The sequence below is a fragment of the Megalobrama amblycephala genome, linkage group LG24, assembly GCF_018812025.1.
Source record: "Megalobrama amblycephala isolate DHTTF-2021 linkage group LG24, ASM1881202v1, whole genome shotgun sequence".
Lineage (NCBI taxonomy): Eukaryota > Metazoa > Chordata > Actinopteri > Cypriniformes > Xenocyprididae > Megalobrama > Megalobrama amblycephala.
The window spans coordinates 1,585,001-1,610,646 of record NC_063067.1 but is presented as its reverse complement, the minus strand read 5'-3'; the positions used below and the strand labels follow the sequence as shown (position 1 = coordinate 1,610,646).

The following is a 25,646-nucleotide window of genomic DNA, read 5'->3' as shown; positions in this document are numbered from 1 at the left end:
ATAGTAATAATAATACTTATTATTTATAAATAATTTAAAAGACAAGGCCATACAGATTTACTAACACTTGAATCGCACTAATATGTCAGGTCATATTTCACTTCAAATATTGAATCTGGAAATAGTCGTTTGGAATATGCCTTTAAATGAAAGAATTTATGTACAATTTTTAGACATTATTTTAAAGACAATTAAGCACAATTTCCACCCTAAATTCTACTACTAAAAATGTGTATTTTTCAACAAATTTTGTATGTATGTAAATTGTATAATATCCAAGCTACACATTTCTAGTAATTGTGCAGTTAATTCTCATGTTGTATTTTCAGAAAGTTTTGGAATATTTTTCATCTCTCCAAATTTGTCACTACCGAAACACAATGATGAATAATTTAATAAGAAGGGTCACCCAACAATTACAATTTTAACAATATTTCAAGTGTAATTTATGAGATTTTTTTTTATTTTGAATTCAATCTTAATCTAAAAGTTTATCAAACTGATTTCAAAGTGAAGGATTCATTAGTTTGAATAAACATTGAACCAAACACTGTAATAACATCTTAGTTGATCATTCAATATACTTTATTTCTGACAAAACATCCATGTTTCGGTCGTGATGCACAGTTTCGGTAGTGACAGTAATGTGTTGGTAGTGACCACATCACATGACACAATTTAACTCACATACTAAAACATATTAAAACACTAATGATTTGCATAACTGTACTAAAATCCCTAAATGTCCCTTTTGTCACTACCAGAACAAAGATGACATGTTTCGGTAGTGACAATTTTAGATATTTTTGAGGGATTCTAATCAGCACATGGTTATCTAACACAGCTCTGAACAGTTGTACATAGAAAACAAACTAAATTGTATCAAATAACACTCAAAAAAACAATGATATCGTTTCGGTAATGACTGTTTCGGTAGTGACAATTTCAGACACTTTTGAGCCGCTCAAAGATGATAATCAGCACATGGTTATCTAACACAGTTCTGAACAGTTTTACACACACAAAACTAAATTTTATAGAATAACACCCCAAAAAAGTGTTCTTAATTGCAGAAAAAGGTGTTTGTTAGTGACGTTCCTTAAAGCTCCACACAGATTTTCAGACGTTTGAACACATTTAACTCAGAATGATGATCTATCTGCTGTGAAAGAGAGGCTGTGAAAGGAGGAACACAGGAATATTTCCTGATCAGAAATGTAGAAGTGTGTTAAAATCAGTCTCAGATCAATGACTCAAACACACACTGTTTCGGTAGTGACATGAAAATGCGAGACACATTTTTTTACATAAAGTTTCATGATTTAAAAATAAAATATCAAATAAATATATTTTTTTAACTTCACTTTAAAAGAAAAAAATCAAAAATATATTTTTAAAAACAACAATGGAAAAAATTGCAAACATTTTTTCAATATCATTTCCACAAGTTGAATTTTTTTTTGGGTTAGGGTTCTAGACAGACACCTCCCAATTGAAAGTACCCAATAAATGATGATTTTATATATATTAAGCTTACTGATATTTTAAATCTGTAGATTTGGCCCATATATATATATATATAAACATCATTAACTTGAAAACAAATACAATCTAGTGTGTGTGTGTGTGTGTGTGTGTGTCACTCTGTCCTGTTGTCTCTATCACTGCAGGCTCCTCGTCGCAGACTCAAATCATCCACTTCGATTTCTCCATGTTTCCCTCGCCGTCTCTCTGCCTTCAGCACAATCTGACACAAAACAACATCAGTCAGCAGGATGGATACTAATATAATAGTTTTTCAGGATTTTGATGTCGAAACTCAATGAAAAATCAACAAAATGTCACGTTTTGCAATCCAATCACCAAAATAAACGCAAAAAGTACAGTACTAAAAGTTATTGACAGGTTAATGTGATAAAGAAACGTACAGAATAATTCAGTCTGCGGTGACTATTGTACATCTAGTGTCATACATCATATAATAAATGTGATATTCTAATTATAAAACAAGACATTTTCATTGCAAAAATCCTGGTCAGACTTAAAAGTTCAGCAATGAACTGGTTCAGCATTCAAGTTAAAGAATATGTATTAGCACCTGATGATTTATTCATGCTTACATCAATAAGGCCACGCCCCCCAAGTGTGATTTGGGTGTGTCTCCAGCCGTGTCCTCCAGTCCTGGTCCAGATGGACGGGCTGTGACTCCGCCCCTTCCTGACAAACACTTGCAGAGAGCCGATGTGGTGTCCATGGAGACGGTGTCTAAATGCCAGACAGAGATCGCCGCCCTGCCACGCCTTTGTGGGTGTGGCCAGTGCCACAGTAAGCCGCGCCCCTCTGACGCTTCGCTTATTCGTAGCCTCTGGTACTGAGAGGTACCGCCCACCTGACAGTGATTGACAGGTAAGAAAGCTTTTGTAGTATGTGTGTAAATACAGAATTATTAGTTAATTCTTGGAAATCTCTTTTTGTGTTATAGGCAATAGGAGGTTTATGACGAGATATTCGGTGTAATTCTGATGAGTTTTACCAGCGGGATCATCTTTGATTTCCCATTTTAGATCTCCTTCTGAGTCCGTCATCCAAACACACAAACCCTCATCAAATGAGCAGCTCACAACACCAGCCGCTGAAACACACACACACACACACACGTCAGTAAGATTAATTGGTTTGTCCCATCTGTTTTGCAAAAAACTGTGACTCGTACCTGGATCATCTCGCACATGCTCCGCTGTGTTTCCCAGCTCAACGTCAAAGTCCCAGTCAAAAAGGTTGTTCTCATAACGTGGAACTAAAAGAGACAGAGAAACCAATCAGAACTAGTCTAATGAATTAACAGACACAGTTATACTTGTAACCCTCTGGTGCTCTTCTGTCATTTTTGACCGTAAGATTTTACTTTTTCTTCATCGGAATGGTTCGAAACTTAGTAAAGGTTTTGGCACTTGCTACGTGAATACAAAAAAAAAACCTTATGGACTTGAATCGAAAAGGTTATATGGTCCTGAAAAAAATAGTCACACTTGTATTGTCCGTGGTCAAAAATGAGCGCATTGGAAATGAATGGGAAGCAAATCTCATCTAGTGGAAGTGTTTGGAACTGCGCCCAAACAAAATCTTACTGAAAGCTCATTTTTTGATATATCAACCTCAAATTTGGAACACAACTTGTTTAGATTTATGGCTTTGATTTTCACACAGTTTTAGAGTAAAACATGTTTTAGAAAATATATATTTCATACAAAAACTAAAAATAGTATTTTTGTCCAAAACAGTACACTTAGGGGCGGTTTCCCGGAGAGAGATTAAGCCTAGTCCTAGAATAAAATGGCCCTTTAAACCAGATTAACAGAAATCTGCTTTCTCTGTCATGGTTTAAAATAGCCCTAGACTTAGTCTAGTCCAGAGTTTAATAAGCTGATTTCCAGGAGGAAGACTAGAGCTACTCCAGGATTAAACTGACACTTAAATTAAACCTACCAGGAGGCAGATTAACATTGTGTTTCAAAGAAGACACATGTATTACTTGGACATATATATATATATATATATATATATATATATATATATATATATATATATATATGTATGGGTTGGGATTGCAGTCTTTTTCTGCTGCCATTTTTTTCTTTGGATTTGCTTCTCAGTTCCATGCAATTTTAAGCTTTTCTTGGTTCATTCCATGTTTTACAGGCAACCTCTCTCATGCTAATTCAGATTAGCACAGTTGGTTTTAAATGAATCTAGTTTATTTTAAGTCTGGACTCCATAGTCCAGGTTTTAGTAATCTGTACTTAATCTGTGTTTCAGAAAGCCATTTTTTAAGCCATGATTAACTATTCTAGATTAAGGCCTAACCCGGTTTAATTTAAACCCTGTACGGGAAACTGCCCCTTAAAGTTTTATGGGAGATATAACGTCAGCTTGTGTGCTGAGTGATTAATTAATTAATTACTGATTTCATTAATTAGCAGATTAACGAGTCATCCAGGTGGTACAAATGGTTTTCTGTTTGGCTTTAAAAGACCTGGTTGGGTTTGAACTTTAGTTTGTGTGGTTAGGTTGGCTTTCTTAGTGGCTTAGTTTGCGTTATAGAATGGGCTTGATTAAAATTACTGTTTTGGTGCTTCTTTATCACCAATTGGTATGGCATGGTAAGTTTACCTTTCTGTTTGCTTTCAGTAAATTTACTTATTTGTGTTTTTAATGTCTATGTGTTTCTCAGTATTCAGCTCCCCAGTTGAAGGTGGATCCAGGATGCCAGGATGCTTCTGATTTGTCCGGTTCTGTCAACACCACCTTCAGCCAGGACGATGCTCAGAGGTCCGGTTCTGTCAACACCACCTTCAGCCAGGATGACGCTCAGGGGTCCGGTTCTGTCAACGCCACCTTCAGCCAGGATGCTGCTGAGGAGTCTGGTTCTGTCAACGCCACCTTCAGCCAGGATGCTGCTGAGGAGTCTGGTTCTGTCAATGCCACCTTAAGCCAGGATGACGCTTAGGGGTCCGGTTCTGTCAATGCCACCTTCAGCCAGGATGATGCTCAGGGTTCCGGTTCTGTCAACGCCACCTTCAGCCAGGATGACGCTCGGGGGTCTGGTTCTGTCAACGCCACCTTCAGCCAGGATGACGCTCAGGGGTCCGGTTCTGTCAACGCCACCTTCAGCCAGGATGCTGCTGAGGAGTCTGGTTCTGTCAACGCCACCTTCAGCCAGGATGCTGCTGAGGAGTCTGGTTCTGTCAATGCCACCTTAAGCCAGGATGACGCTGAGGGGTCTGGTTCTGTCAATGGCACCTTCAGCCAGGATGCTGCTGAGTAGTCTGGTTCTGTCAACACCACCTTAAGCCAGGATGACGCTTAGGGGTCCGGTTCTGTCAATGCCACCTTCAGCCAGGATGATGCTCAGGGTTCCGGTTCTGTCAACGCCACCTTCAGCCAGGATGACGCTCGGGGGTCTGGTTCTGTCAACGGCACCTTCAGCCAGGATGCTGCTGAGCAGTCTGGTTCTGTCAACACCACCTTAAGCCAGGATGACACTCAGGGGTCCGGTTCTGTCAATGCCACCTTCAGCCAGGATGATGCTCAGGGTTCCGGTTCTGTCAACGCCACCTTCAGCCAGGATGACGCTCAGGGATCCGGTTCTGTCAACGCCACCTTCAGCCAGGATGCTGCTGAGGAGTCTGGTTCTGTCAACACCACCTTCAGCCAGGATGCTGCTGAGGAGTCTGATTCTGTCAACGCCACCTTCAGCCAGGATGACGCTGAGGGGTCTGGTTCTGTCAATGGCACCTTCAGCCAGGATGCTGCTGAGTAGTCTGGTTCTGTCAACACCACCTTAAGCCAGGATGACGCTTAGGGGTCCGGTTCTGTCAATGCCACCTTCAGCCAGGATGATGCTCAGGGTTCCGGTTCTGTCAACGCCACCTTCAGCCAGGATGACGCTCGGGGGTCTGGTTCTGTCAACGCCACCTTCAGCCAGGATGACGCTCAGGGGTCCGGTTCTGTCAACGCCACCTTCAGCCAGGATGCTGCTGAGGAGTCTGGTTCTGTCAACGCCACCTTCAGCCAGGATGCTGCTGAGGAGTCTGGTTCTGTCAACACCACCTTCAGCCAGGATGCTGCTGAGGAGTCTGATTCTGTCAACGCCACCTTCAGCCAGGATGACGCTGAGGGGTCTGGTTCTGTCAATGGCACCTTCAGCCAGGATGCTGCTGAGTAGTCTGGTTCTGTCAACACCACCTTAAGCCAGGATGACGCTTAGGGGTCCGGTTCTGTCAATGCCACCTTCAGCCAGGATGATGCTCAGGGTTCCGGTTCTGTCAACGCCACCTTCAGCCAGGATGACGCTCAAGGGTCTGGTTCTGTCAACGGCACCTTCAGCCAGGATGCTGCTGAGCAGTCTGGTTCTGTCAACACCACCTTAAGCCAGGATGACGCTCAGGGGTCCGGTTCTGTCAATGCCACCTTCAGCCAGGATGACGCTCAGGGATCCGGTTCTGTCAACGGCACCTTCAGCCAGGATGCTGCTGAGGGGTCTGGTTCTGTCAACGGCACCTTCAGCCAGGATTCTGCTGAGTAGTCTGGTTCTGTCAACACCACCTTAAGCCAGGATGACGCTCAGGGATCCGGTTCTGTCAATGCCACCTTCAGCCAGGATGATGCTGAGGGGTCTGGTTCTGTCAATGCCACCTTCAGCCAGGATGCTTCTGATTTGTCTGGTTCTGTCAACGCCACCTTCAGCCAGGATGATGCTCAGGGGTCTGGTTCTGTCAACGCCACCTTCAGCCAGGATGACGCTCAGGGGTCTGGTTCTGTCAACGACACCTTCAGCCAGGATGATGCTCAGGGATCCGGTTCTGTCAACGCCACCTTCAGCCAGGATGCTTCTGATTTGTCTGGTTCTGTCAACGCCACCTTCAGCCAGGATGCTTCTGATTTGTCTGGTTCTGTCAACGCAAACTTCAGCCAGGACGACGCTCAGGGGTCCGGTTCTGTCAATGCCACCTTCAGCCAGGACAACGCTCAGGGGTCCGGTTCTGTCAATGCCAAAGCTTCTTCCCAGTTTAATTTCTTTGAAGACTATGATGGAAAGTGACTGCCATATTTTGCAGATATTGCAATATTTGAAGACAAGTGAGTGCTTAAAGTCCTACTGCTCTGCAGTAGCTTTAAAGCTTTCATGGCTTTAAAGCCTAATGGTTTCATCTGTGAAGCACAAGACCGTAGGGGAGGTATGTGTCTAACTGTCAATCTCCAAAAAGCACATTAAATGATAATGATCCATAAGTAGTATGTGATTCATTTGTTAATTCAAGTGGTTTTGTGTGTGTGTGGAAACAGTCTGAAGTTTCTGAGCCCCCCCCTTCTACACTGATATATAGAGCTAACTGTAGCTACAGTAGGAAGTTATCTGTATGTCTGGCGATGTGTCTTCAGTCTAGGCTTAGACAGTGTTTCCGGAGAAAGCATGCCATGAAAAATCTGTAATTTTGGATACATATTTGGTACTAATTTGAATGAGACAACCTTGCTTTTTCTGTCCTCTTTATTTGGTGCTTTTTCACCAGTTGATGTGGAATAATACACTACAGTATGTGTGTTGTTGGGTCTTCATTCAGTGGAGGTCAATGAATCATAAGTGATATGCCCTGTCCAAATACTCAAACTTGCTGTCTTTGCACATGACCACTTGTTTACTTACATGATGCATTTCCTTTATTTGTCCCAAGTGTTCAAGTAAGACTAGAGCTACTCCAGGACTAAATTGAGGCTTAAATTAAACCTACCAGGAGGCAGGTTTAACTTCAGATTAACGTTGTGTTTCAAAGAAGACACATGTATTACTTGGACATATACAGGTGCTGGTCATATAATTAGAATATCGTGAAAAAGTTTATTTTTTTTTATTCTAAATTATTTTTAAAAATGAAACTTTCATATATTCTAGATTCCCTACATGTAAAGTAAAACATTTCAAACATTTTTTTTTTTTTTTTTTAATTTTTATGATTAGAGCGTACAGCTCATGAAAGTCCAAAATCCAGTATCTCAAAATATTAGAATATTTCCTAAGATCAATCAAAAAATGGATTTTCAAAACAGAAAAGTTCAAGTTCTTTAAAGTATGTTCATTTGTGCACTCAATACTTGGTCGGCAGCACATATTACAGCAAATGACTTGCTCTAGCACAAATTACAGCATCAGTAAAGTGTGGCATGGAAGTGATCAGCCTGTGGCACTGCTAAGGCACTATTGAGCCTTCAGATCATCTGTATATTGTTCAGATCAGACTGTTTCTCATCTTTCTCTTGAAAATATCCCATAGATTCAGGGGTCAGGCATGTTGGCTGGCCAATAAAACACAGTAATATCATGGTCAGCAAACCACTTGGAAGTGGTTTTTACACTGTGGGCAGGTGCTAAAGTCCTGCTGGAAAAGGAAATCAGCATCTCCATAAAGCTTGTCAGCAGATGGAAGCATAAAGTGCTCCAAAATCTCCTGGAAGATGGCTGCATTGACTTTGCACTTGATAAAACACAATGGACCAACACCAGCAGATGTCACGGCCCCCCAAATCATTACTGACTCCAGAAACTTCCCACTAGACTTCAAGCAGCTTGGATTCTGTGCCTCTCCAGTCTTCCTTCAGACTCTGGGACCATGATTTCAACATGAAATGCAAAATTTACTTTTATCTGAAAAGAGGACTTTTGACCACTGTTCACTGTCCAGTTCTTTTTCTCCTTAGCCCAGGTAAGATGCTTCTGATGTTGTTTCTGTTTCAGAAGTGGCTTGGTAGTCCTTTTCCTGAAGATGTCTGAGTGTGGTGACTCTTGATGCGCTGACTCCGGCTTCATTTGACTCATTGTGAAGCTGTCCCAAGTGTTTGAATCGGCTTTACTTGACAGTATTCTCAAGCTTGTGGTCATCCCTGTTGCTTGTGCACCTTTGCCTACCCAATTTCTTCCTTCTAGTCAACATTGCATTTAATATGCTTTGATACATCACTGTGTAAACCGCCACCCCATTCAGTAATGACGTTTGTCACTTACTCTCTTTGTGGAGGGTGTCAATGATTGTCTCCTGGACCATTGCCAAGTCAGCAGTCTTCCCCATTAGTGTGGTTTCAAAGAACAAGAGATACCCGGAATTTATACTGTAGGGATGGTCATTTAATGAAACTCAAATGTAAATATTCTAATATTTTGAGATACTGGAATTTGGACTTTCATGAGCTGTACGTTCTAATCAACAAATTAAAAAAAATAAATAAATAAAAAAAACTTTTGAAATGTTTTACTTTACATGTAGGGAATCCAGTATAAATGAAAGTTTCATTTTTAAAAATAATTTACAATTAAAAAAAACTTTTTCACGATATTCTAATTATATGACCAGCACATGTGTATATATATATATATCGATTATTGATATACACTGTGCGCATATATATATATATATATATATATATATATATATATATATATATATATATATATATATATATATATATATATATATATATTAGTAGTTTTTTTTGTTGTTTTTTTGATGCTGTTAACTTCATTTAAAGAATTTTTGATTTAACACCATTGTTTTTGGTTCAAATGTGATTGCTTCATGTTAAATTGACTTGAAATGGTTAAATGGGAAACCGCCCCTTAAACTTTTTTCACTTTAGCAAGAATCTGCATCATCTTTAAAAAGGACAGAGCCCCGCGCATGACATGCAGGGAAAAAATTGTAGGCTAAATCATGCACACAATGTACTAATTCACTCCCTTAGCAAATCGAGGAAAACAAAATAGTAAATCGTGTGAATGATTTAGCAAATCAAGGTAACGAATTAGTAATTTTTGTGCATGATTTACCAAATCGAGGGAACAAAATAGTAAATTGTACGAACGATTTAGCAAGTCAAGGGAATGAATTAGTAAACTTTGTGCACGATTTAGCAAATCGAAGGAACGAAACAGTAAATCATGCACACAACTTACAAATCAAGGGAACAAATGAGTAAATCGTGTGAACGAGGGAACATATTAGTAACTCGTGTGAACGATTTAGCAAATCGAGGGAACGAAATAGTAAATTGATTTACAAAACGATTTACTTTTTTTCTTGCATGTCATGTGCGGGGCTCCGTAAAAAAAAGAGACCAAATGGAAGTCTATTTTCGATCAAATAAATGCAGCCTTGGTGAGCCGAAGAGACTTACCAGACCCAAACTTTGGAACAAGACATGTACATTATTAATGTTTGTACTGCTGTATGTGTGAACTGTTCAGCATGTCTCACTGTGTACGTCTCCTCTGGGCTTTGCCGTGCTCTCTCTGTGGACGCGGTTGTCTAGAGTCGTCGTGGAGATCGTCTCCGGGGTCGTGTTCGCTACAGTCGCTGCTGTTGTTGTTGTAATGGGGCTTGTGGTTGGAAGCGTCTCTGTAGTTGTGGAGGTCGTAGCTGTTGTTGTGAGGGCTGTTGTAGTTGTAGATTCCGTCGTTGTCATAGCAACAGTAAAGGTAACAGTTGGTGTTACTTTTGTAACAGCACAGCTTGTTGGAACTGATGTTGCTGTGGTGACGGTAGTGGTGGGAATGGCTATGGTTGTTGTTGTTGTTGTTGTTGTTGTGGTTATTTCTTCGGTGGTCGTCATGGGAGTTGTTGCCGTGGAGATGGTGGTCGGTCTGGCTGTAACTTTCACTGGTCTTGCAGGTTCAATAGTGACTTTAACAACAGCTAAAAAACACACAGCATCACTTAAACACAATCATTTTCAATCAATTGCGTGGTGAATTATTGTAAGATCACACTCACTTACATTTGCAGTCGTAACCCTTCCCATTAACACTTGGTGTACATCTGCATTTCTTGTGTCCTGGCTTGTCATAGCAAACAGAAGGAAACTTCTTATCTGGAAAAACCAAACGTTTAGAGTCTGTGACGCATTTAATGCAGTATAATGTGATATTTCTCTAAACACACCTGTGCAGTGATATTTTCCGTCAATGTGCTTCAACTCAAATCCTTCATGGCATCTGCAGACGAAGCTGCCGAACGTGTTCACACACTTACGAAACCTCGCACACTTGGCTTGACCCGTCACACACTCGTCAACATCTGAGCAAATCACAGGCATTAAGAGTCAATACAGAGATTTCTGACACACACACAAAATAATGTCTCACAGAGTAAATGAATGATGAAATTACATTTCTCATTTTTATCTTTTGATCTTTGAGTGTAAAATTACAGCAAAAATTATAGTGAATTAGAGTAAATTAATAATAAAATTCAATTTCTCGTTTGTATCTTTTAATTTTTTTAGTGTAAAATTACAGTAAAAATTAGAGTAAATCAGAGTAAATTAATAATAAAATTCAATTCCTCATTTTTATCTTCATTTGACAGCAAAATTACAGTAAAAATTAGAGTAAATTAATAATGATATTAAATTTCTAATTTTTATCTTTTGATTTCTGAGTGTAAAATCACAGAAAAAATTAGAGTAAATCAGAGTAAATTAATAATAAAATTTAATTTCTCATTTTATCTCTTGATTTTTGAGTGCAAAATTACAGTAAAAATTAGAGTAAATCAGAGTAAATTAATAAAATTCAGTTTCTCATTTTATCTTGATTTTTGACAGCAAAATTACAGTAAAAATTAGAGTAAATTAATGATATTACATTTCTAATTTTTATCTTTTGATTTTTGAGTGTAAAATCACAGTAAAAATTATAGAGTGAATCAGAGTAAAGGAATAATAAAATTCAAATGTCCTTGATTGTCAGGAAAATTATGACGTCATGCAAAATAATTATATATTATATAGGTAACAATAATATATATTAAGCATACATTTTCAGTGATTATAAATATAATCGATGCAAAATGTAATTTCTCATGTTTATCTTTTGATGTTTGAGTGTGAAATGTATTTTGAGTGATGTGTGTGTAGATCCTGCATCCGCACCGACACACGTCCTGCCGTCGGGAGAGAGACGCAGTCCTGGAGACGGACACTGACATTTGACCTCTCCTTTCATCACCGCACAGCCGTACTGACAGTTGGCCATCGCACACGTACGGGCGTCTGCACAGAGAACGAGCCGTGAGCTTCTGGAGACAGCTATCCCATAATGCACTGTGACAGGCTCAGCTAAAAAAGTCGACTATTATCAATGTGCTGACTAGAGTTTGAGGAAAAATAGAAAACAGCAGAACTTACAGATGCAGAAGGAAGTGGAGATTGTGGCTGCAACTCAGTTCATACACTTCTACATACTGAATGATCTGATGATCTGAGTGTGATTTAGATTCTAATGTAGCACATTTATTTAGAATAGATTCATTAATTATAATATATTAGTCAAGTCAAGTCAAGTCAAATTTATTTATATAGCGCTTTTACAATTGGTAATTGTTTCAAAGCAGCTTTACATATTAGAAGCACAGAAAAAAGGGAAGTGGTTAAAAATAAGCTGTACAAACAAGCGTGGTAATATGTAACATATACAAGATGGTGCTACATTAAGCCAATGTCGGCTGACTCCCAGGGGTGGAAAAAAAACCCTAGGAGAAAAACCCAGCGTGCTAGCACTGGGAAAAAAGTCCTAGGAGGGAAAAAACCCCTTGGAAGATATATATAATATATGTAAATGGATATGGAGATCAAAATCTGAATTATACATTTTTATTATAGAGATTAAAAATAGATTATATATAAATATATGTAAGCGGATACGGGGATTAAAAATCTGAATTATAGATGCAGCCAGAACTAGATCTGTAGGTGATTTTGTGTAAAATTACAGCAAAAATTATAGAGTGAATAATGAAATTATATTTCTAATTTTTAGCTTTTGATTTTTGAGAGTAAAAAATCTGTAAAAAAAAAAGAGTAAATCAGAGTAAATGAATAATGAAATTAAATTTCTTATTTTTATCTTTTGATTTTTGTGTAAAATTACAGCAAAAATTATAGAATAAATGAATAATGAATATAAATTTCTTATTATTTCTTATCATTTTATTTTTGAGAGTAAAAAAATCTGTAAAAAATAATAGGGTAAATTAGAGTAAGTGAATAATAAAATTATATTTCTCATTTTTATCTTTTTATTTTTGAGTGCAAAATTACAGTAAAAAGTATAGAGTAAATCAGAGTAAGTGAATAATGAAATTGAATTTCTTATGTTTATCTTTTGATTTTTGAGTGCAAAATTATAGTGAAAAATAGAGTAAATCAGGTTAAATGAATAATGAAAATGAATTTCTCATTTTTATCTTGATTTTTGAGTGCAAACTTACAGTAAAAATTATAGAGTAAATTAGAGTAAATGAATAATGAAATTCAATTTATTATGTTTATCTTTTGATTTTTGAGTGCAAAATTATAGTAAAAAATATAGAGTAAATTAGATTAAATTAAAAATTATAGTAAAAAAAATACAGAGTAAATTAGATTAAATGAAAAATGAAAATTAATTTCTCATTTTTATCTTTTGTTTTTTAAGAGTAAAAAATCAGTAAAAATAATACATTAAATTAGAGATAAAAATATTCTCCCACAGACTCAGAAATGAATTTTGAGGATTGTATGTAAATCAGGGTTGTTATCGTTAAATAGAACTAAAACTTTCAAAAACATTTCTATTAATTTAAATAAAGCTGAAATAAAATTAAAATTAAAATATTAAAAACTTAAACTAAATGAAAATCAGAATGTTTGCCTTGGCAATAAAATTATTAACTGGAAATAAATATAAACTAAAACTAAAATAAAAATTTAAAAATTAAATTAAACAAAAATTTACATGAAAACTTAAAATATAAAAAATAAAAGCTAATTAAAAATATATAAATAAAACTGTGATTAAACTAAAATAACAATGATGTAAATTAGGACACAGGAAGTAATTGTGAAGACGAGAGGAAACACTCACTCCTGCACGAGCCGTCGGCCGTCATCATGAAGCCGTTGAGACAGTAACATTTATAACTGCCCAGTGTGTTCATACACCTGTACTTACACGGCCTGAACGCACACTCGTTCACATCTGCAGACAGAAACACAGAGTTATGACAGGCACAGGCGGTGTGTGTGTGGTCAGCGCAGTGTACACACACGTCCCGCCGTCTCTGGAAGAATGAGTGGAATGTGTTTGACATGGATCTGACTTTACAGGCAAGTTCATCCCTGCAGGAAAACACACACACACACACACACACACACACACACACACACACACACACACACACACACACACACACACACACCCCTATGGAAACCATACAGGGTGAATCACAAGGCTTTTAGAGTAAATGCATTCCCTAGCAACATGATTATTATCATTAACTAAAACAACAACAACAACAACAACAAAATAAACAAACTATAAATATTAGATGAAAATCTTGAACTAAATGAAAATTAGAAATATAAACTGAAGTAAATTTAAGTTGAACTAAAATTAAAACAAAAATTGAAAATGTAAAAATAAAAGCTAATTCGAAATATTAATAAAAACTATAAATAAACTATGAAATATATAATATTAGTATATAACTGAAATATGTTTTAAGATGTAGCACCAAAATTATTAACTGGAAATAAAAGAAAACTAAAACTGAACTGAAATTAAAACTAAATCAAACTAAAATAGTAATATTTAAAACTAATAAATATGACAAAAGCACAAAAAATTAAACTTAAATTAAAACAAAAACTGATATAAGAATAAAATAAAATGTATAAATAATAAAATATAAGAATAAAAGCTCATTTTAAATATTAATAAAAAACTATAATATAATATTAAATATGTTTAAGATTAACAAAAAATAACTGGAAATAAATACAAAACTGAAGCTGAAATAATAAATAATATTGTGATAAAAATTACAATATTAATAAATACTACAATAGTATATATATAACTAAAATATGAAATATAAAATAGTATATAAATTATTTAAGATGAAGCACCAAAATTACCAACTAGAAATAAATAAAAACTAAAGCTGAACTAAAGCTGAAGTAATAATAATATAAATATATAATAGTATATAATTAAAATTAGAATTAAAATATAAGAATAAAATATAATAAAATATCATTATTAATAAATAGTAATATCAATATTAATAAAAACTATAAAAGTGTATAAAACTAAAATATGAAATATATAATTATATACAAGTCAACTATGTTTAAGATTACCAAAAACGAACTGGAAATAAATACAAAACTAAAGCTGAAATAATAAATTGATATATTGAATAAATTGAAATATTTATAATACTTTATAATATTTATACTTATAATAAGCACATAATAAAAAGTCTAAAAATTCAACTAAAATTTAAACAAAAACTGAAAGTATAAAAATAAAGGCTAATTCGCAATATTAATAAACACTACAATAGTATATATAACTAAAATATGAAATATATAATAGTATATAAATTAAATATTTAAGATGTTGCACCAAAATTACTAACTAAAAATAAATAAAAACGAAAGCTGAACTAAAACTGAAGTAATAAATTAATTCTAAATAGTAATATTTAAAAAAAGGACAACAAATGACACTAAAATTAAAAGCTAATGCAAAATATTAATTCTACAACAGTATATATAATTATATAATATATATAAATATATAAATATATAATAGCTAGTAAATAATTAAAACATGTTTAAGATGTAGCACCAAAATTACTAACTAGAAATAAATAAAAACTAAAGTACTTCTAATAAAAAATTAAACCTAAGTAGTAATATTTACATTATAAAATTACAAAAAATTAAACTAAAATGGAACTGAACAAAATGCAGGCCTAAATGATAAAGTTTTCTCTAAAGACACTGTAAGACACTTCATTGTTAGTGTATGTGCGAGATGAATATCAACAGACTGAATCCAAAAAATACTTTAACTCAACAAACCCATATAACACACTCTCCACAAATAACCAGAGAATTATTTATCATAATCAGGTTCTTCAGATTCTTCAACAGCCAGAAAGGCCAAAGAAAACAGGCTTTCGTGTGTTTCTCCTGTAAATCACTTCTTCATGTGAGTCCCATCAGACCTCTGTGACACACACTTCTCCCATCACTCACTAACACCAAACCCAGCGGGACACTCCAGCCCAGCCGCTGCCTGTGATTGGTCCGAATGTTTGTGCACCTGTGTGCTAATGACCAAAACACACACACACCGCTCATGATGTCATCAGACACACTTTCACATGTGAGAGTTTGAGGAGCTGTTAGGAGATTTATAGAGGAGTTTATTTATGTGTGTGTGTGTGTGTGTGTGTGTCTGTGTCAGGGTTATTATAGTTAACTAAAACTGAAAACATTAAAAATAAATAAATAAATTGTTGTCTGAAATAAAAAAAGGTAACTGAAATAAAATAAAATATAAATAAAAACATATTTATTTTATTTTGGCTTGTTTGCCAAGGTCAACCTGATGGACTAAGTAAAACTGAAATAAAAATTAATATTAAAAAATAAAACTATAAAACAAACACTCATGTCACAAGCACACAACAAAATTAAAATGAAAATAAAAACAGAAAATAAAAAAATAAAAATGAATTTGATATATTAATAAAATTAGTATCTCATACTAAAAATAACTTTTGTGTGTGTTATCTCCTCTTAGGAAACTGTTCGCACAATTCGTTAAATCATGCAGACGATATAATATTTTGTTACCTTGTTTTAGTAAATCTTTTGCACGATATCATAATTCGTTACCTTGTTTTAGTAAATCGTTCGCATGATATAATAATGTTACCTTGTTTTAGTAAATCGTTCGCACGATATAATAATTCGTTACCTTGTTTTAGTAAATCGTTCGCACGATATAATAATTCGTTACCTTGTTTTAGTAAATCGTTCGCACGATATAATAATTCGTTACCTTGTTTTAGTAAATCGTTCACACGATATAATAATTCGTTACCTTGTTTTAGTAAATCGTTCGCACGATATAATAATTCGTTACCTTGTTTTAGTAAATCGTTCGCATGATATAATAATTCGTTACCTTGTTTTAGTAAATCTTTTGCACGATATCATAATTCGTTACCTTGTTTTAGTAAATCGTTCGCATGATATAATAATAAGTTACCTTGTTTTAGTAAATCGTTCGCATGATATAATAATAAGTTACCTTGTTTTAGTAAATCGTTCGCATGATATAATAATTCGTTACCTTGTTTTAGTAAATCGTTCGCACGATATCATAATTCGTTACCTTGTTTTAGTAAATCGTTCGCATGATATAATAATTCGTTACCTTGTTTTAGTAAATCTTTTGCACGATATCATAATTCGTTACCTTGTTTTAGTAAATCGTTCGCATGATATAATAATAAGTTACCTTGTTTTAGTAAATCGTTCGCATGATATAATAATAAGTTACCTTGTTTTAGTAAATCGTTCGCATGATATAATAATTCGTTACCTTGTTTTAGTAAATCGTTCGCATGATATAATAATAAGTTACCTTGTTTTAGTAAATCGTTCGCACGATATCATAATTCGTTACCTTGTTTTAGTAAATCGTTCGCACGATATAATAATTCGTTACCTTGTTTTAGTAAATCGTTCGCATGATATAATAATTCGTTACCTTGTTTTAGTAAATCTTTTGCACGATATCATAATTCGTTACCTTGTTTTAGTAAATCGTTCGCATGATATAATAATAAGTTACCTTGTTTTAGTAAATCGTTCGCATGATATAATAATAAGTTACCTTGTTTTAGTAAATCGTTCGCATGATATAATAATTCGTTACCTTGTTTTAGTAAATCGTTCGCACGATATCATAATTCGTTACCTTGTTTTAGTAAATCGTTCGCATGATATAATAATTCGTTACCTTGTTTTAGTAAATCTTTTGCACGATATCATAATTTGTTACCTTGTTTTAGTAAATCGTTCGCATGATATAATAATAAGTTACCTTGTTTTAGTAAATCGTTCGCATGATATAATAATAAGTTACCTTGTTTTAGTAAATCGTTCACATGATATAATAATTCGTTACCTTGTTTTAGTAAATCGTTCGCATGATATAATAATTCGTTACCTTGTTTTAGTAAATCGTTCGCACGATATCATAATTCGTTACCTTGTTTTAGTAAATCGTTCGCATGATATAATAATTCGTTACCTTGTTTTAGTAAATCTTTTGCACGATATCATAATTCGTTACCTTGTTTTAGTAAATCGTTCGCATGATATAATAATAAGTTACCTTGTTTTAGTAAATCGTTTGCATGATATAATAATAAGTTACCTTGTTTTAGAAAATCGTTCGCATGATATAATAATTCGTTACCTTGTTTTAGTAAATCTTTTGCACGATATCATAATTCGTTACCTTGTTTTAGTAAATCGTTCACGATATAATAATTCGTTACCTTGTTTTAGTAAATCGTTCGCACGATATAATAATTCGTTACCTTGTTTTAGTAAATCGTTCGCACGATATAATAATTCGTTACCTTGTTTTAGTAAATCGTTCGCATGATATAATAATTCGTTACCTTGTTTTAGTAAATCTTTTGCACGATATCATAATTCGTTACCTTGTTTTAGTAAATCGTTCGCATGATATAATAATAAGTTACCTTGTTTTAGTAAATCGTTCGCATGATATAATAATAAGTTACCTTGTTTTAGTAAATCGTTCGCATGATATAATAATTCGTTACCTTGTTTTAGTAAATCGTTCGCACGATATCATAATTCGTTACCTTGTTTTAGTAAATCGTTCGCATGATATAATAATTCGTTACCTTGTTTTAGTAAATCTTTTGCACGATATCATAATTCGTTACCTTGTTTTAGTAAATCGTTCGCATGATATAATAATAAGTTACCTTGTTTTAGTAAATCGTTCGCATGATATAATAATAAGTTACCTTGTTTTAGTAAATCGTTCGCATGATATAATAATTCGTTACCTTGTTTTAGTAAATCGTTCGCATGATATAATAATAAGTTACCTTGTTTTAGTAAATCGTTCGCACGATATCATAATTCGTTACCTTGTTTTAGTAAATCGTTCGCACGATATAATAATTCGTTACCTTGTTTTAGTAAATCGTTCGCATGATATAATAATTCGTTACCTTGTTTTAGTAAATCTTTTGCACGATATCATAATTCGTTACCTTGTTTTAGTAAATCGTTCGCATGATATAATAATAAGTTACCTTGTTTTAGTAAATCGTTCGCATGATATAATAATAAGTTACCTTGTTTTAGTAAATCGTTCGCATGATATAATAATTCGTTACCTTGTTTTAGTAAATCGTTCGCACGATATCATAATTCGTTACCTTGTTTTAGTAAATCGTTCGCATGATATAATAATTCGTTACCTTGTTTTAGTAAATCTTTTGCACGATATCATAATTCGTTACCTTGTTTTAGTAAATCGTTCGCATGATATAATAATAAGTTACCTTGTTTTAGTAAATCGTTCGCATGATATAATAATAAGTTACCTTGTTTTAGTAAATCGTTCACATGATATAATAATTCGTTACCTTGTTTTAGTAAATCGTTCGCATGATATAATAATTCGTTACCTTGTTTTAGTAAATCGTTCGCACGATATCATAATTCGTTACCTTGTTTTAGTAAATCGTTCGCATGATATAATAATTCGTTACCTTGTTTTAGTAAATCTTTTGCACGATATCATAATTCGTTACCTTGTTTTAGTAAATCGTTCGCATGATATAATAATAAGTTACCTTGTTTTAGTAAATCGTTTGCATGATATAATAATAAGTTACCTTGTTTTAGTAAATCGTTCGCATGATATAATAATTCGTTACCTTGTTTTAGTAAATCTTTTGCACGATATCATAATTCGTTACCTTGTTTTAGTAAATCGTTCGCATGATATAATAATAAGTTACCTTGTTTTAGTAAATCGTTCGCATGATATAATAATAAGTTACCTTGTTTTAGTAAATCGTTCGCATGATATAATAATTCGTTACCTTGTTTTAGTAAATCTTTTGCACGATATCATAATTCGTTACCTTGTTTTAGTAAATCGTTCGCACGATATAATAATTCGTTACCTTGTTTTAGTAAATCTTTTGCACGATATCATAATTCGTTACCTTGTTTTAGTAAATCGTTCGCACGATATAATAATTTGTTACCTTGTTTTAGTAAATCGTTCGCATGATATAATAATAAGTTACCTTGTTTTAGTAAATCGTTCGCATGATATAATAATTCGTTACCTTGTTTTAGTAAATCTTTTGCACGATATCATAATTCGTTACCTTGTTTTAGTAAATTGTTCGCACGATATAATAATTCGTTACCTTGTTTTAGTAAATCTTTTGCACGATATAATAATTTGTTACCTTGTTTTAGTAAATCGTTCGCATGATATAATAATAAGTTACCTTGTTTTAGTAAATCGTTCGCATGATATAATAATACGTTACCTTGTTTTAGTAAATCCTTCGCACGATATAATAATACGTTACCTTGTTTTAGTAAATCGTTCGCACGATATATTAATTCGTTACCTTGTTTTAGTAAATCTTTTGCACGATATAATAATTCGTTACCTTGTTTTAGTAAATCGTTCGCACGATATCATAATTCGTTACCTTGTTTTAGTAAATCGTTCGCACGATATAATAATTTGTTACCTTGTTTTAGTAAATCGTTCGCATGATATAATAATAAGTTACCTTGTTTTAGTAAATCGTTCGCATGATATAATAATTCTTTACCTTGTTTTAGTAAATCTTTTGCACGATATCATAATTCGTTACCTTGTTTTAGTAAATCGTTCGCACGATATAATAATTCGTTACCTTGTTTTAGTAAATCTTTTGCACGATATAATAATTTGTTACCTTGTTTTAGTAAATCGTTCGCATGATATAATAATAAGTTACCTTGTTTTAGTAAATCGTTCGCATGATATAATAATACGTTACCTTGTTTTAGTAAATCGTTCGCACGATATAATAATACGTTACCTTGTTTTAGTAAATCCTTCGCACGATATAATAATACGTTACCTTGTTTTAGTAAATAGTTCGCATGATATATTAATTCGTTACCTTGTTTTAGTAAATCTTTTGCACGATATAATAATTTGTTACCTTGTTTTAGTAAATCCTTTGCACGATATAATAATACGTTACCTTGTTTTAGTAAATTGTTCGCACGATATAATAATAAGTTACCTTGTTTTAGTAAATCGTTCGCATGATATAATACGTTACCTTGTTTTAGTAAATCGTTCGCACGATATATTAATTCGTTACCTTGTTTTAGTAAATCTTTTGCACAATATAATAATAAGTTACCTTGTTTTAGTAAATCGTTCGCATGATATAATAATAAGTTACCTTGTTTTAGTAAATCGTTCGCACGATATAATAATTCGTTACCTTGTTTTAGTAAATCTTTTGCACGATATAATAATAAGTTACCTTGTTTTAGTAAATCGTTCGCATGATATAATAATACGTTACCTTGTTTTAGTAAATCGTTCGCACGATATATTAATTCGTTACCTTGTTTTAGTAAATCTTTTGCACGATATAATAATAAGTTACCTTGTTTTAGTAAATCGTTCGCATGATATAATAATTTGTTACCTTGTTTTAGTAAATCGTTCGCATGATATAATAATTCGTTACCTTGTTTTAGTAAATCGTTCGCATGATATAATAAGTTACCTTGTTTTAGTAAATCGTTCGCATGATATAATAATTCGTTACCTTGTTTTAGTAAATCGTTCGCATGATATAATAAGTTACCTTGTTTTAGTAAATCGTTCGCATGATATAATAATTTGTTACCTTGTTTTAGTAAATCGTTCGCACGATATAATAATTTGTTACCTTGTTTTAGTAAATCGTTCGCATGATATAATAATTCGTTACCTTGTTTTAGTAAATCGTTCGCATGATATAATAATTCGTTACCTTGTTTTAGTAAATCATATGCACAATATATATATTTGTTACCTCGTTTTAGTAAATCTTTCGCACAATATAATAATTTGTTACCTTGTTTTAGTAAATCGTTCGCACGATATAATAATTTGTTACCTTGTTTTAGTAAATCGTTCGCATGATATAATAATTCGTTACCTTGTTTTAGTAAATCGTTCGCATGATATAATAATTCGTTACCTTGTTTTAGTAAATCATATGCACAATATATATATTTGTTACCTCGTTTTAGTAAATCTTTCGCACAATATAATAACCCGTTACCTCGTTTAGTAAATCATGCACACGATATAATTAATTACCTCATTTTAATAAATCGCATGCACAATATAATCATTTGTTAGCTTGTTTTACTAAATCGTGGCCATGTTGTAATAATTTGTTCCCTTGTTTAAGTTAAATCAAAATGAGGGAACAAATTAGTACAACGTGTCAATGATTTACTACTTTTTTTTTAATGGTTTTAGTTTTAGTTAACGATAATAACCCTGGTGAGAAAGACTAACAGAAAGTGTTAAATACACAGACACACACTTGTACCTTGGTTGCAGGTCTTGCCAGTGAATCCTGGATGACAGCGGCACTGATCCGGTCCAACACACTCGCCATGTTTACAGCCCGACTCACACACGGCTACACAAACCAGACACAATACATCAACATGAGTGTGTGTTGCATACTATTTCTGCAGTATACTATACTAGGCCTATGTGTGTGTGTTCACTCACGTCTGCAGCGTCCCTGTAAGTTTCTCATCCAACCCAAGCAGCAGTCCTGCGTCCGGCCGTACTGACACAATCCATCGGACAGAACCAGCGGCCTGGATGACCTGTGACACACAAACACACATGGGCAGATGTAAAGATTCATAGAAAGCAGAGCACATTATTTTAAAAGTACCTCACTGATTTAGACTTATTATTTTAACCCTATTGTAATTGTTAAATTTTCCGAAGATCAGCATTCTCCCCTAAAAGTGATTGGGCAGACCAAACTGTAAGTCGTAGAGACGTGAAACTTTGAGGGCTGGTAGTCACACCGTCTATAAAGTCACCCCAATCGGCCTGACGGGGGCGCTACAGCGGTGAAAAGAACAAAATGGCTCATAACTCCTAAACTGTTAGGCATAGGCTCAAGTGTCTTATATCGCTGGAATCCTTGGCTCAAGACAAAATGGATGCCTCAGATTTTCTGCTAAAATTTCCGGTATTTTGGATTTTTTGATAAACATACTTTTGTGAACTAGTCCTAGGTTTTTGGCCTGGTCAAAACCAAACCAGTGCAGCAAGATTCTCAGGAGTCTGATTGTCAATAATTATCAAAAAAAAAAAAAAAAGTTGAAATTCCAATTCACAGTCGCTAAGGGGCACCAAAATGTTTGAAGTAGGCGGAGCCGCTTTTACTAAAATGGCTATAACTCTTGAACGGAATGAGATATTTTCACCAAACTTGGTACACATGTGTATGGGCTCAATCTTTGGTCACAGTAAAAAAAATTGTGGCGATTGGGCACTAGGTGGCGCTATAACATGAAAAAAGCATGAAAAACAGCTATAACTATGCAACCGTTAGTTTGATTGACTTGAAAATTGGCATGAAGTGTGTCTTGGTCCAAGAAACCATGATTGTCTATGAGGGCAGTGGTGTATCTTGAAGAGCATGGCCGCCATCGGCCAATGAATTTTGAGCACCAATTAGACAAGGTTAATGGAGGCTGATCGGAATGAAACTCCCACTGAGCATGTTTGACTCATGGTCCTAAAGGTCTGTAAGAATTTTGAAAGAATTCGGCCACTAGGTGGCGCTAATGAGTTTTACACCCCTGTAATCACGTGATGTTTTACACATCCACACAATATTCATATCATTTGATAGATCTCCTCATGCTAAACAACATTGCCTCAAAAACCACTGCTGTCAATCAAATCGATCATTAAATATTCACGATTATGTAAAAAAACTACTTTTGCGAACTAGTCCTAGGTTTTTTGCCCGATCGGAACTAAACCAGTGCAGTACAATTCTCTGGACTCTCTAGATCAATAATTATCAAAAAAAAAAAAAAAAGTTGAACTTTACCCTTTGGATAGCTATAACCAGGTAATTTAGAAAATGGGCATGGCAAAATATATTCAATCATATTCCTAACCCTAACGCCTATAAATCCTAAATGAAATTCTGAACTTCATGAAAACAGGAAGATAACATGTGACATAAGATTCTAAAAAAGCATGCAAACTTGTATGGATATCGGACCAAAAGTGGCGCTATAACTCTTAAAAAGCTTTAAAAACCACGTATTTCCTTAGTAATTTTCCTGTAAATGGTCTTTTCCATCTATGATCTAAGTGGTTACATGCTTGCTAAATAAAACATAGTACCTTTTTAGGCATGTGCTTAAAGCGCTTGAACCCCAAAAATTGCTGTAAATAATATATATTGTGATCACAAAAGTGCTAAAGGCAATTTATCACAGATTTACAACAATATATGTACAATAGAAATGGCACGTGGAAAATATGTTTACCTTGACAATTTCATAAATGCATTAATAGCAATAATTATAAAATTGGCATTTATTTTCTTTTTTTTTCATTCTCTCAGATGTCTCATAACTTTGCATAGATCATAAATATATAAAAATGAAAGATTTGAAACATTACGAAAAATGAAACAGAATTCTATTACATTCCATCGCGCGCCTCCACTATTAAAAGCGCACTACGCGTTCAAAAGTTGCCATGGTAACTACAATGTTCTTTTTTCTTTTTTACAATCGCAACGGTGCTAATGACAATTTATCACATATTTACAAACATATAGAAACTATCTATAGCGGGAAATATGGTTACCATGACGATTTCATAAATGTATTAAGAAATGAATTAATTATAAAAGTAGCGATTGTTTTAACGTTAAGTCTTTCTGTCAGATATGTCTCACAACTTTGTATTGATCATTAACGTATATAAGAAAGAAATATTTCTTCTGAAATGCAAAGTTAGGTACTTTACCTGAGTGTGTCTGAACCTGCAGCTGCACAAATACCGATGAGACAGAAAATCAGCATCACATCCATTATGAGAGCAGCGGTTAAACACATCAGATCTTCAGTCTCTCTTCAGTTTTTCGTGAAAATATCCCGTGAAAAGATCTCGTCTGCTCCGCACAGAAGTTCGCGTCTGGAGAGCGTGAGCGCGCGTCAGGTGTGTGTGCGCGCGCGCGCAACGCTGAAGGCGATTCATTCTGCCGCTGCCTTCAGAATGACATCAGTGTGTGTGTGTGTGTGTGTGTGTGTGTGTGTGTGAGAGAGAGAGACAGAATGTATAGAGTTTACAGAGAGCTGTCAGAAGTTTCCACTGCTACACATGAGGAACTGAGTGTGTTTATGAAGAGCAGGGGCTGTTTTTGATGTGTGTGTGTGTGTGTTTCTCCAGGGAAACGCATAAGAATACCAGGAGCAGCAAGGGCAGGTCTGAAGGACACACACACACACACACACACACACACACACACACACACACACACACACACACACACTATAATTAGTCTAGGAGCTTGTAAAGTTTGCCGGGAACCTGTACATTTCCTCTAGCTATATCCTGTGCTTATAATTATAGCATTTATTTCATTTCAATTTGAAAGTATGTGTGTGTGTGTGTGTGTGTGTGTGTGTGTGTGTGTGTGTGTGTGTGTTCTGGCTAAAAACAGAAAGATGAGCAACTGTATAGCAACACCCTCACAACCGAAATTAAGTCAAGAAATGACTAAAAATAAAACAAAAGCTTTAATATAAACTACAGTCTAAAATAATAAAGGTGATCAGTTCTTAAACCATTTATTCTTCACACCAAGAACGATAACTATAGTTCTAAAAACTGGTCTAAATATAAAAGAATAGCACTGTCCACACCACAGCGATAACGACATAGAGAAACAATATCGTTGGGATCACTTTCGGAACGATTTTTTTTTCAAGCTGTTGAGCGATAAAACACTGACAGCCAATCAGAATCCGTTCTAATTTAAGGGTTCGTGCATTTAAAATGGCGGACAACATTGCGGAGTTAATCGCCGAGGTCCAGAAAAAGCCACCAC

General features: G+C 34.4%; 1 protein-coding gene across 1 annotated transcript; it reads right to left on the bottom strand.

The window, feature by feature from the left end:
• Nucleotides 1-1,337: 1,337 nt before the first annotated feature.
• LOC125260616 (nephronectin) lies at nucleotides 1,338-24,988 on the bottom strand. Its single transcript, XM_048179085.1, has 12 exons — nucleotides 24,563-24,988; nucleotides 22,277-22,377; nucleotides 22,089-22,181; nucleotides 13,454-13,567; nucleotides 11,482-11,601; nucleotides 10,491-10,625; nucleotides 10,327-10,419; nucleotides 9,807-10,244; nucleotides 2,714-2,797; nucleotides 2,534-2,632; nucleotides 2,121-2,389; nucleotides 1,338-1,747 (listed from the first exon to the last, which is right to left on the bottom strand). Exons 1-12 carry the CDS (start codon nucleotides 24,649-24,651, stop codon nucleotides 1,640-1,642), a joined length of 1,743 nt encoding a protein of 580 aa, XP_048035042.1. The 5' UTR covers nucleotides 24,652-24,988; the 3' UTR covers nucleotides 1,338-1,639.
• Nucleotides 24,989-25,646: the final 658 nt, after the last annotated feature.

Bases quoted from the DNA above. Each gene is read 5' to 3' on its own strand.
- LOC125260616 (XM_048179085.1), bottom strand. From the start codon at position 24,651: ATGTGTTTAACCGCTGCTCTCATAATGGATGTGATGCTGATTTTCTGT. The intron at 13,568-22,088 runs GTACAAGTGTGT...TTCTGTCTGCAG, and splicing joins TGGCAAGACCTGCAACCAAG to ATGTGAACGAGTGTGCGTTC. The intron at 10,420-10,490 runs GTGTGTTTAGAG...TGGTTTTTCCAG, and splicing joins CGGAAAATATCACTGCACAG to ATAAGAAGTTTCCTTCTGTT.